Genomic DNA, 12,500 nt, shown 5'->3' with positions numbered 1-12,500 from the left:
CCGGCCGATTGATGGGAGCTGAATGTTATTTTATTCCGCCGCTGGTCACAGCTGTCAGCCTGCAGAGGGAGGCCAGAGAGACGCGGCGGTGAGGCTCAGGCTCTACCGACTACTGCATCAGCTAACACACAAATCACAGCAGGTCGCGACCTTACAGACACCAAAACTAACAAACATCCACACAGACCCATGAACCAGGAGACTGAAATAAAACTTTCCTCCAACCAGGTTTAGTGAAAATAATAATCAAAACTACGTCTGAACACCACATTGATCCGTTTTAGTATAAAATACTCTAATCTGACCCGAATCCTGGTTCTGAACCAACATTAGGACATTTCAGAACCAGATTCACTGGTTTGTCTTTGTCCAGTGACAATAAAATCTGAAAGACCAGATTAAAACCAGTCCAAGACTAATTTACTGCCATCACTACAACCAGTATAAAATCAGTCCTAAACCAGTTAGGCACGGTTCCAGTCTAACACCAGTCCTGGTAGAGAACCCGTCTAAAATCAGAGCAACACTAAGACCAGTACCAGTTTACCAGTATGTAGAGCAACCAGTTCTAACCAGTTTAATCTGATTTAGATTAAAGTTCAAAAACCCAGGGCCTGAACCAGTGGATCAACAAAATCCAAAGCCAAAACCAGTCCGGTAGAAAGTCCAGTCTGCCTGGTGACCTGGCAGACTGGATATCAAAACCATATAGGACTGGTTTAAAACCAGTTTAACCTTCAACACGTTTAGATTAAACACTCAAACCAGATTAGTGGAAAATCAAGCCAGTAGATCTGCCTAAGACCAGTGTTAAGTCTGGACTACGACCCAGTCTAGACTGGTTCCATTTTAGAATGGTCTGGGATCAGTCTAGACTGGTCTGGTACCGGTTTAGACTGGTTTGGACCCAATAAGCATAACCCTTACCTGAACTCAGGCTCGTGTAAACCTTGTGTCTTCTGTCTTATTGCTGCTCTATGTTGCAGACACTGGTTTGGGTGACTCGGTCTGTTCCAGTCCCAGTATCTCCAGTACCACCAGTCCAAAGATGGAGCCGCCCCCATCGCCGCACGCCAACCGCAAGAAGCACCGGCGGAAGAAGAGCACCAGCAACTTCAAGGCAGACGGCCTCTCTGGTACTGCGGAAGGTAACGCCATCCCCCCTCCCCTCGCCTCACTTTCCTCACCCGGGTCTGACCCCTGGACCGGTTCTGGTCCGGCCCGCGGACTCGCTAAGGTGAGCGGTATCTGAGACCCGGGTTTGGAAACGCCACCATGTGATCGTCTGAGACTCCTGACCTCCAGAGGGAGCGAGGGATCTCTCCATCCTCATTCCTCAGCCCTTCATCTTGTCCTCCATCTTTGATTTGTTTCAAAAGTTTAAACAAAATGTCTGTTAGCTACGATTCACCGTAGCAAACAGTGCAAATTATTGTATTTGCACTCCAGTCGGACCCTGGCTGTCTGACTGGAGGACGGCTAGGGTCCAGTCAGGATCCAGTCAGAGTCTGTTCAGGATCCAGTCAGAATCTGACTAGAGTCCAGTCAGGATCTGCCTGCTAGAGTCCGTTAGAGTTCAGGTCTGATCTAACCAGATCCGTTTTCGCCTCGTCGGGTCTGATCTGGGCTCTTGAACCTCCTGCTCTGGTTCTGTTGCTACCAACCAATCAAGGCCTCCATCATCACTCACTGACTTCCTGGAATAAAGGTTCAGTTTGCAGCAGAAGCGTCCTGATTGGCCGGTCCCAGCGTAGCCCCGCCCTTGGTGGATTCCCGGCCAGCAGTTGGCTGTCTCTCTCTGATTCGGCGTTGCTAATGGAGGCAGTCTGTGCATGGCTGAACAGATGTGGCGGCTGCAGCAGATGTGTAATGTTGGTCTCTCCATCACCGCGGCAACAAGCAGCAGACATGACGAGTGGCTGCCTGAGTGATGGATGGGCGCTGCATCCTGCGCTCTGAGTAAATGTGATTTTCTCTCTTTATTCTGTCTTTATTCCTTTAATCCTGCGCCGCCATCGCTCCTCTCCGTCCTCGCCTCCTCCGCCCGTCAGCAGCAGACTCGCCCCCCGATTAGTCAGCTTAAGTGAAATATTATAAATAATCCAGGGTATTGAAATCTTTTATCAGCTGTGTCACTTTCATTATTCAATAAGCGATTAGTAACAGTCTTCCCAATTTAGCCATTAAGCACTGAGCGCGCTCAGTCGGCCGCCGGCCTGTCACGCCGGGCGGCTGGTGAAGTATCTAGGTGTCAGAGCGAGGCCCGGGTAATTTACGATGGGGGACCGCCCTCTGCGGCCGACCACACATACACACACACACACACACACACACACACACACACACACACACACACTCGCAGGTGAGATCACCTGCTTGGTTCACAGCTTCAGCTTCACACATACATTATAATACAGCTTTAAATTGAAATCGTCGGTTTAGCTAAAAAATACCAAATCAAACCCAGTTCAACAGGAAATGACATCACAGCTTTAACCTCAGTTTCTGCTCCTGTCTGGGTTTATTTACATTCATTAAACACATGTTTACATGTTAAGATGTTTTTACTAATTACACCTGTTAGTGAAAGACCCACACCTGGATCTGACCAAGAATAAAGCTGTTCAAAGCCGAACAAAAGTTCTGACAACAATCAGAACCGGTTTAAACCAGACTGGACCGGTTTCAAACCAGACAGAACTGGTTTTAAGCCAGACAGAACCAGTTAAACCAGACTGGACCGGTTTCAAACCAGACAGAACTGGTTTTAAGCCAGACAGAACCAGTTCAAACCAGACAGAACTGGTTTTAAGCCAGACAGAACTGGTTTTAAGCCAGACAGAACTGGTTTTAAGCCAGACAGAACCAGTTCAAACCAGACTGGACCGGTTTCAAACCAGACAGAACCAGTTTAAACCAGAACCGGCTGTAAACCAAGGAAATAAACAGAAATAAACCAAAGCCAAAACTAGTTTATTCAGAAGTGTAAACCAAGACAGACAACAAAACCAAACCAGTCATGAAGCAGTGCCAGGACCAGCTGGGATCCCAGGGCCGGTCCAGATGGAAGCCAAACTGGCTCCAAACCAGTATAAGTAAACCAGAGCAGTCACTGAGCTGCCTGGACAGACACCAGCATATCTGCTGTGTAGCTTTCAAAGCCGACCTCTGACCCCCAGAGTCTGAAATTTCTTTGACTGGTGATCCCGTGACCCCGGACCAGAGCTGATTGGGCGTTCCCCTTGCAGATGCTCAGTGGGTCCGCCAGGTGAACCGCAGCAGGAAGCCCTTTAAAGTCGATTAATGAGGGGGAAGCCGGCTGGTCGGACCGGGTTCTGACTGGTCAGGTTCTGGTTGGGTTCAGACTGGTCTGGGTTCTGTTTGGGTCAGAACCGGAGCCCTGAGGTGTATCCCTCCCTGCCTCCATCCTGTGAAGCCTCCTCCACCTCTCAGAGCGAGTTCAGACTGGTCTGGGTTCTGGTCAGATTCTGGTCGGGTTCAGAACCGGACCCCTGAGGTACATCCCTCCCTCCTCCTTCCTGTGAGCCTCTCAGAGGGAGAACAATCGTCTGCAATATTTTCCAGGTTATTAATGCTGTAAAATGCTGCGAATAATGTGCGGAGTAATGACCTGTGTCGCAGAGCAATAGTGTGTGCGCTGACATTTAAGGCTTTTAATTTGTGTTTCCTGAGGCCGCCGCCTGTCTGCCGGCGCGCAGCCGGCCGGCCGGCCCGCCTGACGGCCCGCCGCGCGTCCCGCTGGAAACGTCGGCTGTTTGGGTTGTTCTGTTTGTGCTGCTAAAGGTTGCCGGTGTCAGAGTTCACAAATTGCCTCGGCGCCACCTCCCTCTGCGCGAATGTCAGCCACAGTAGCCGAGAGCGCTGGCAGTAATTACCAACACCACTGCGTGTGTGTTCTGGTGTGTGCATACGTTTAGTCGACCCGCAACGTTTAAACCCGCCGCTGACACAAACACTCTAGGAAAACGAGCAAGGCATCAAAAATAACCTTCATGTCCTGCTGGAGGCTCGACACCGCTGATGCTGCTGCTGCCATGGCAACGCCCATTTAAACCGGTCCAGAACCAAAGCCAAAACCAGTATTAAACCAAAACCAGTCCATAGTTTAAGGCCAAAACCTTCACACTGGTTTTAAACCAGAGTCTGAACCTGTAAAAACTTTGACCAGTTTTAAACTAAAACCAGTAAAACCAGTTTCAAACCAAAGCCGGACTCAGACTCAACCTTAGGCCAAGACCAGCATAAAACCAAAATAAAACCAGTTTCAATTGGTGTTCGAAACCAGTTCAGAACCAGAGTTTAGCACTGAAGTGGAAACTGGTTCTGAGGTTAATACCGGTGCTGAACTGGGTCAGATCAGCACCAGTCACTGGACAGGACCAGTGTGAACCAGAAAACATAACTGGTTTAAACTGACACCAATGGAGAAATGGACCTGACTGGCACTTAGGCTGGAACCAGTTTAAACCATTATAAACCAGTTTAGATGCTAGGTTTAGTGCAGTGACCTGTAGTGGCCACCTGGGGGCAGCAGCCTGTGTTGAACGTGTCCGGTGGAGCTGAGCCATGTTTTCTGTCTGTTTCTGGACAGAACCAGGAGTTCTGGACCCAGAGGCTCCAGGTGTTTGTTGACCTTTAGAGCTATAAATGTCAGGCCGGTTCTGGTCCAATCTGGACCCTCCTGGTTCTATTCATGAGCTGCTGTGGCCCGCCGGGCCGGCGTTTAATCTGTGGCTCTGGGGGCGCACGCTCTGTGTGGGTCCCCCCTCGCCCCCTTTGGAAGCAGAGCATCATGGGAATTTAATTACTGCAGGTCCCTGCAGGGCAGAGGCAGAGCCGCCGTTCAGAACCAGGAGGCTGACAGACCTCAAACAGTCGGCAGATCAAGTTTGGATCTGGTTCTGCTAGAAGCCACAGAATACGACCGCCTCCCTCCATTAAACTACGATTGGTTCTTTTTGTTCTGGTCCAACCGGACTCAGGGTTCTGCTTCTTCACTCTTTCTTCCTAATAACACTTCCTGCCAGACCCGGGCGCTTCATGAAAAAGCTCAAGTCTAAAATTAAGGCCTTAAAATGTCTGAAATTCACATCAGGTGGCCATAAAGGCGCTAAAAACACATCTCACATTTCATCATGCCAAGACTATTGTTGCTAATTTATGGTGGAACTTTCTATCAGGCAAAAGTTTCACACCAGCCAGCTGAGGCTAATGTTAACTAGCTAGTCTGCCTCCATCATGGATCCAAAGCCAGGTTTTTGTGATGCTTGTTGTAGCATAGCAACCATCCTGTACGTTTATAGTTTTTCATTCCTGGTGGAATTAAAAAGTTTTGTGTTTCACTGAAACCTGAAAGATTGATGGAAAAACAAGAAACCAACAAATTCATCTTGGTCCAAAACCAAGATGAATTTCACAAACTCTTGATTTGATGATTGGATGATCTAATTGTGGTGAAAACAATAAAACTGTTAATTTGTCTAGTTTATTGTTTCTGATCTGAAAGTAGAAGGAACCAGACTGGAGGTTCGGTTTGGCCGTCAAACTGAGTTGGTTGAAAGGAATGTGAATCAATCAGTTTTTCACTTGGAGTTTTATGATGTTTCTGCTAATTTTGCTTGTTGGTCCTTTCAGAGTAAAAGCACAGAATGAAACCAGGCTGGTTCTCTGACCCGTTTTGTCCTCCACCAGAACAAGAGGAGAACTTTGAGTTCACCATCGTGTCGCTGACGGGTCAGACGTGGAACTTCGAGGCCACGTCGTACGAAGAGCGGGACGCCTGGGTCCAGGTCATCGAGAGCCAGATCCTGGCCAGCCTGCAGTCCTGCGAGAGCAGCAAGAACAAGGTGACCCACTTGGTTCTGTTGGTTCTGCTTGGCTCTGTTGGTTCTGTTGGAGGTTTAAATCGACTCCTCCTGAATCAGCCCCAGATCTCCTCTCAAACCCAATCTTTCCCGTTTCCACTCCCATAATTACAGAATAGCAATTACTGTCGGGTCGGCCTGGTTCTCGTCTCGGCCGTGTTTACGCCTCAGGCGCTCAGCTTCTCAGAGGCCCCTCCCCCACCCGTTTCATTTGTTTGCCATGTTTTCCCTTCACGCCTGAAACATGTGTGTCTGTGATGATGTGTGTTGATCTAACCGAGCCGCTCTCTGGACCCGACCTTCTCTCCTCCAGTCTCGCCTGACCAGCCAGTCGGAGGCGCTGGCACTGCAGTCCATCCGGAGCATCCGGGGCAACGGCCGCTGTGCCGACTGCGACGTACCGAGTGAGTGAACCGCCTGTTCTAACACTTTTAGCACCACAGAAGAAGAAAGGAGGTCCTGGTGGACGACAGGAACCGTTTACTGGTTCTTCAGTTACTACGACCCTGAAGGGGAAACCTTTGAGTTCACAGGCTATAGATGGAGCCATCGGTGGGGTTGGTACAGGAAGTACATTAACAGGAAGTACAGTATCAGGAATTACATCAATAACAGGAAGTACAGTATCAACAGGAAGTACATTAACAACAGGAAGTACATTAATAACAGGAAGCAGGAAGTACATTACTGTTGGAAGCCAAATTAATTAAATCAGTTACTTCAGGATCTTAAATATTTTTACAAACTTATCAGAAACGATCAAACTCTTCTGTGTAATTCTGTTCTGTGGTACAATGGCTGCTGGAAGTGGTAAAAAAAAAAAAAAAACAGATAAAGTTACCATAGCGCCCCCGGTGGTTGAAGGAATTAACTGGTTGTAGGTAGTTACTGTATTTGTTTGGACTAGGCCGTTCAGGGAAAGATTTCCAGTTTGAATGTTTTGCCGTCCTCTGACACCCAGCTGGTTCTGGTTTTGCCCCACAGACCCGGACTGGGCCAGCCTGAATCTGGGCGCTCTGATCTGCATCGAGTGCTCCGGGATCCACCGGAACCTGGGGACCCATCTGTCCCGGGTCCGGTCCCTGGACCTGGACGAGTGGCCGCTGGAGCTCATCAAGGTGATGTCCGCCATCGGCAACGAGTTGGCCAACAGTGTGTGGGAGGCCAACGCCCAGGGCCGCCTCAAACCGGGGCCAGACGCCAGCAGGTAGGAGACGCCTCCAGAACCGAGCCGCGACCCATTCACACGATCAGAACCAGATTAAAATGATTCGATCTGCTGGATTTAGTTCCTGTGTCTCCATGTTGGGGTCAAAATATGGAAAGTGGTTAATCATGCCAAATCAGAGCCGGGGTCGTTTCCATGGCGATGGGCCATCATTAGTCAACAGAAGCTCCTTATAATTATCAGATAGATAATCAAGAAGCAGCTGAACCTCAGACAGCACTCCGTTGCCGCTCTTGTTGCTGTTTATTTCCTATTGTTGCCCCCCATGTTGCCGCTCTTGTTGCCGTTTATTTCCTATTGTTGCCCCCCATGTTGCCGCTCTTGTTGCCGTTTATTTCCTGTTGTTGCCCCCCATGTTGCTGCTCTTGTTGCTGTTTATTTATGAACCTCTTGCTGCTCCCCCTGGAGAGGCCAGAGCAGGAGGTCAATATTATCTCTATTAAGCTCCACCTCGCTCCGCCGCGGCTCCATCTCCTCCTCTCTGCTGTCGATAGTCTTTATCAGTCCATTCCTTAAGTGGCTCGCTGTTTGTCCTCTCCCCTACATAAATCCCTCGGCCTCCCTCTCATCCTTCTGTCGTTTCTCCTCTTAGACGGCAGATTCTGCTGATGCTTCGCTGCCGGCTCTAACGTCTCAAATTATAAGTTATTAGCATCAAACGCTGCTGTAATCTCTCCATTTCTCTTCTTCTGTCATCAAACTCATGGCCAGAGGATTCATTCCTCCGATCCAGCTGGTGGAAACGCTTCCTCCAGCCACCAGCAGGTGGCACTGCGTCGCGTCTGACTGCATGTCTCACCAGCTCTGAACAAAACAGAAATAAAACCAATTAAAGATGGCCTCCATCCTTTATAGAGGACCCAGAATTATACTCCACTAAGAGCAGCAACACGTTAGCATGTCATTAATCTAGTTAAAGGAGAAACAACAACGCAGCAAAACTAGTTACTGAGGTAAACGTACGAATGTCTGGGATTAAATCTGCAGGTGAAGCTGACAGGACTAAACTCAGGGCATCGTAATTAGCATGAGAAAAGATAAATCTAGGAATAGTGATAAATATGGAGATAAATTCATCCCAAACTACAAAATATGAACATAAGAAAACATATTAATTTAATATTATTAATTTAATAGAGTTTTTAGATCGTTTCCTAAAATAACTTTTGATCATTTAGACTAAATTTCTGATAATTTAAAATAGATTTCTGATCATTTTAAATAAATTTCTGATCGTTTTGAATGGATTCATGATTCCCAGGAGTTGCGATTCTGCATGAATCGATTTATTCTGTGTGTTTAAATCCCGGCGTGTTAAAGAGAAGAGGAGCTGAAAGTGCAGGTGGAGGGTTGAGTGTGGATGTGGGGTAATGGATGGAGAACTGCCCCCTGCCCCCCCGTGGTCTGTGGAGTGAGTAATAGAGGCCGAAATTTCATTTTGCAAGTGGCTGATTTAATGATCCAAAGGGTAATTAATGGCCTGATTATCTTAATGTTAAATATGGCCAGCAGCAATTACGCTGACCTCCTGTCTGTCATTGCTGCCCCCCCTTACTGCCCCCCGCCGCCCCCCCCGCCTCCCAATTAGGAGGAGGAGACGGATGGAGAGACCAACACCTTTATTTGTGAAGGAATCGTCTCGGCTGAGCTGGAGGGAAGCGAGCGGCTCGGTGTGGACCGACACCAGCCGCGCCAGCTCCGCCGCGCCGCGGGGGGGTCAAGGGGTGGGGCTTATGAGGGGGGGGGGGGCGCTTCTTGTTGGGCTCCAGCCTCCAAAAGACCGAGCCGTCCTCTAAACGCTGCCATTAACCCCCGACAGCCCGCGGTTAGCCGTCATCGCCTCGGCTGGCGCGCGCGCTGCTCGCCGCGCCGCCGCTGATGGTGGCTGATGGCGGCGCTCTGGGGGCTGCTAAGTTTGGGTCCCAACCCAGTGGGGGGGCAGCGCCTCCCTCAGCCGCTGCTCATCGGTTTAATGAGGTGTCCAGCACCAGCTCAGCGGGCCTGACACCGTGTTAGCGGGCCGAGCCGACCGGCAGAGACAGCGCCCCCTGGACACACCCTCCCGCTGCGACCTCTGACCTCTGGAGAGGGTTGACAGCCTCTGGTTCAGGCTGGTCCATTTCTTCAGCCGCTGGAGAAAAATCCAGTTAATTTTGGAAACTGGAAGAGGATGGTTGAAACTTCCTGCAGGCCCGGTTCTGTCCCGGTTCTACAGTCTTGGTATTTGCTCGTTTCTGGTCCGCCTCTGAAGCTGAAGCACAATCTGATTATTTAGTTACATTAAAGTTTTAACCCAGTTAATCTGTTTCTTACGGCTCACCGTTTCTGGTTGGGCTAAAAGAAGTTTATGCTAGCCTACAATAGCATCTCAATGCTAACAGCTAGTAGCTAACGCTAATGTTAGCGTTAATAAAGAAGCTCCTGAAACTCTGAACAGATTAAGGTTTCCCCAATCTGAAGGTTGAAGATTAAAAACTATGAATATCTGTAATATATCGATTTATTTCATAATTTAGCAGCAGAAAAATGTTTTGATCTGTAAATGTTTCTCGTTGAGTCGATTTTTAGTTTCAGATTAGTTGTGATTAATTAATCTCAGACTCTGTTGGACATTCTGTTCCTCGGGCTCCTGATGACTCGGTCTGTGTGTCGGGGCGGTCGTTTGGACCGGTGGTTCTGGTCTCATTGATTATTGGTTGCTTTTATCAGCAGGCAGCAGGTCCTGAACGGATCAATCAGAACCAATCAGTCATCAGATGGTGTCTCTGGTTCCGATCTGAACCGTCAGCGATCCGGCCCGGTTCTGCTCGCTCAGCCTCTCTGCTGCGAGGCGTTCAGGTGTCGCTCTGACAGCAGAGAAACGAGCATGGCGGTGAAGGATGGCGGCGCGGAGCGATGCTCCACCGTTTAACGGCGCGCAGCGCATGACGGATGCCCGGCCAGTAATAATTCAGCAGCAGGTCTGCGGCGCCGGGATCTGGGGGCCCGGGGGGGCCGGGGCCCGTTATGGGAGCAGATCCGTCTTGTTCGCTCGGCTCCGTCTGAAAAGGCTAACAGATTTAAAATTAGACCGGGGGCTTTTCATCTGAGCCGGGGGGCAGCTGCGGCCGACACGGCGCCACGATTGGGCCCAGGGGACCAGATGGGGCAGGGGGCCCCGCATCACTGAATAATTGCCCCCCAGGGTCAGGGGGAATGGTGTCTGGGGGCAGATCCGACTCAGATCCTCATAAAACCAACTCAGATCAGCTGGGAAGGACAAGATGGGACACGAGTCACATGACACGGAACCAGAACCTCCCGCAGGGTCCAGATGGACGGAAGGACGCCGCTGAGACAACTTCCTGTTCACACAGCTTCCTGTTCAGATAGATGGACTTCCTGTTGACTTCCTGTTTGGACAGATGAACTTCCTGCTACATAAAGCTGATTTTTCCGTGTTAAATCGTCCTAAATGGACCCGGCCTGTTCGACCTGTGCCCAGTCTGCAAGTGGTGGACAATCACGACGTTTCCTGTCCCCGATGTTTCCAGGAGGAAGTAGTCCTGGTGTCACGTCAGCATCAACGCTCTGCGGTATAAATAACTTTCTCACGCGATGCGGCTCCAGATTGGGCTCCATCGGCCCCCTCCACCCGGCCGCGGCCAGTCGCTCTGCGGCCCCCGCCCCCGTTGGTCGGTCTCTCTGCGGCCCCCGCCTCCCCTCCGCCAGTCTCTCTGCGGCCCCCGCCCCCCTCTGCCCAGCTGCATCGCTGAGGAATAATTGGCTCCTTGGTTCTAATTCATCTGTAAAGGAGGCTTGATTAGATTAGTCCTAATGGACGTTATTTTGTACATGGCTGCCCCGCCGCCCCCCTCTGCCCCCTCACCCCCCCCAGCTCGCCTAACAAGCCCTCCAATTTACTGTTGACATTAAGCCGCCGACTCGAGCCAATCAGCAGCTCATTCATCGCCTGTCATGGCGGCCAGGTTATGCTAATGCGGACTAAAAGCACAAACTAAAAGCGCGTTCTTTATGCCTGAGTCATCAGATTAACCCCCCCAGCCTTCCTCTAATAATGAAGAAATAAATAACTACCCCCCTCCCGGCTCACAGAGCAGCAGCAGGACGGCCGCCGTCCCGCCGTGGGCGGTGATGTGTTTGGACTGAATGGGTTCACGGCGAGCCGCTGGTGAACGCTCAGCTGATCCCACTGCCACGGAAAAGATGGCCGACCGCGGGACGGAGGCCTGGAGGAGACAAAACCAGCAGCTGGTCGGGAGTCCAGATCATCTGTAGTTTCCTGCAGTCAGTCTGAATGAAATCCTGAAAATGTTCTGATGGTTTGATACCTGATAAGGTGTGAAAATATTAATTACAGTAACATCTCCTGCAGTCCAGACATCAGCCACTGCCGCATTTTAATACAGTTTATTGTTGTTGTAATAATAAACTCTTTGTTTTTGATCTGTAATCGTCTTTAGTAAAACATTTATTGATATTCAAACTAGACCTGAGTTTATATATTTCTAATATATTAATTAAAATCTTCAGTTTCCTGATGAATAAAAATATTTTCATGAGCTATAAGACCTGAACCGTCAGCGCTCTGTTAGCGGATCGTCTGTAAACGTCTGCTGGTTCTGACGAAGAGCTGCAGGTTATTCAGGACATGTTTCTGGGTTTCCCCGTGTTTCGGATCATTGAGGGCATGTTCCTGGTTCCCCATGTTCCTCCATGCTCCCCGTGTGTCTCCGGGTCCCTCAGGACGCTCTGTGACATGTAGTTAATTACCAGAGGGGGTGTCTCCTACATCCTGCCCCCCCGCTGCTCGGCTCCTCTTTGGTTTCCGTGCAGCATCAGTGGAGCGTCTCGTTTCAGCCCAGGGATCGGCTTCCCGTCGCTCCGGCCCGTTCCTCCTCCTCCTCGCCTCATCTGCATGGTGGCAGCTCCGTTAACCCCTCGTCTCCTGCGCCGGCCTCTTTTTAATTATCTGAGCCCATCCGAGGGCGGCTAACGACCCGCTAATTGATTTCAGCCTCTCTCTCCGGCTCCTGGTGAAGGTGGAGCCGATCGGCGGCCCTCACCTCTTCTGGCAGGGATTCATCTTTAAAGCACATTAGGTCAGGCAGTTAGCTGATGCTCCATCTATCCGGCTATTAATCTATTAATTAGAGGGCTAATTAGGCCAGAAGAGCAGCCTGACACCGTGTCACTCTTAACCCGATCCTCACCGCTCATTACCTCCCTCAGCCTCCACCGGAGCTAATGGAGGCTCATCCGTCTGACTCAGACTGGAGCTGCTGGGAACCAGAACCACAAGAACCAGCACAGAGCTGAGCAGCAGCAGCAACGGGTTGCCAGGTTGGACGGTCGGTACCATCTGGACCCGTCTCGATTTTAGGAAG

General features: G+C 50.1%; 1 protein-coding gene across 3 annotated transcripts in view; it reads left to right on the top strand.

Moving 5' to 3' along the window:
- Window positions 1-12,500, top strand: part of agap1 (ArfGAP with GTPase domain, ankyrin repeat and PH domain 1) — a 60,178-nt gene that overhangs the window by 40,384 nt on the left and 7,294 nt on the right. For all 3 annotated transcript variants that reach the window (XM_014998174.2, XM_088003753.1, XM_014998172.2), the window contains exons 13-16: window positions 987-1,148; window positions 5,713-5,867; window positions 6,199-6,289; window positions 6,870-7,092. In XM_014998174.2, coding sequence (XP_014853660.1) covers window positions 987-1,148; window positions 5,713-5,867; window positions 6,199-6,289; window positions 6,870-7,092 — 631 coding nt within the window. The remainder of the gene's footprint in view (window positions 1-986; window positions 1,149-5,712; window positions 5,868-6,198; window positions 6,290-6,869; window positions 7,093-12,500) is intronic.

Source organism: Poecilia mexicana, unplaced genomic scaffold (assembly GCF_051168715.1).
Source record: "Poecilia mexicana isolate PSO_F unplaced genomic scaffold, ASM5116871v1 scaffold_2, whole genome shotgun sequence".
NCBI classification, from domain to species: Eukaryota; Metazoa; Chordata; class Actinopteri; order Cyprinodontiformes; family Poeciliidae; genus Poecilia; species Poecilia mexicana.
The sequence above is the reverse complement of the archived record's forward strand: the minus strand, read 5'-3'. Positions and strand labels throughout refer to the sequence as shown.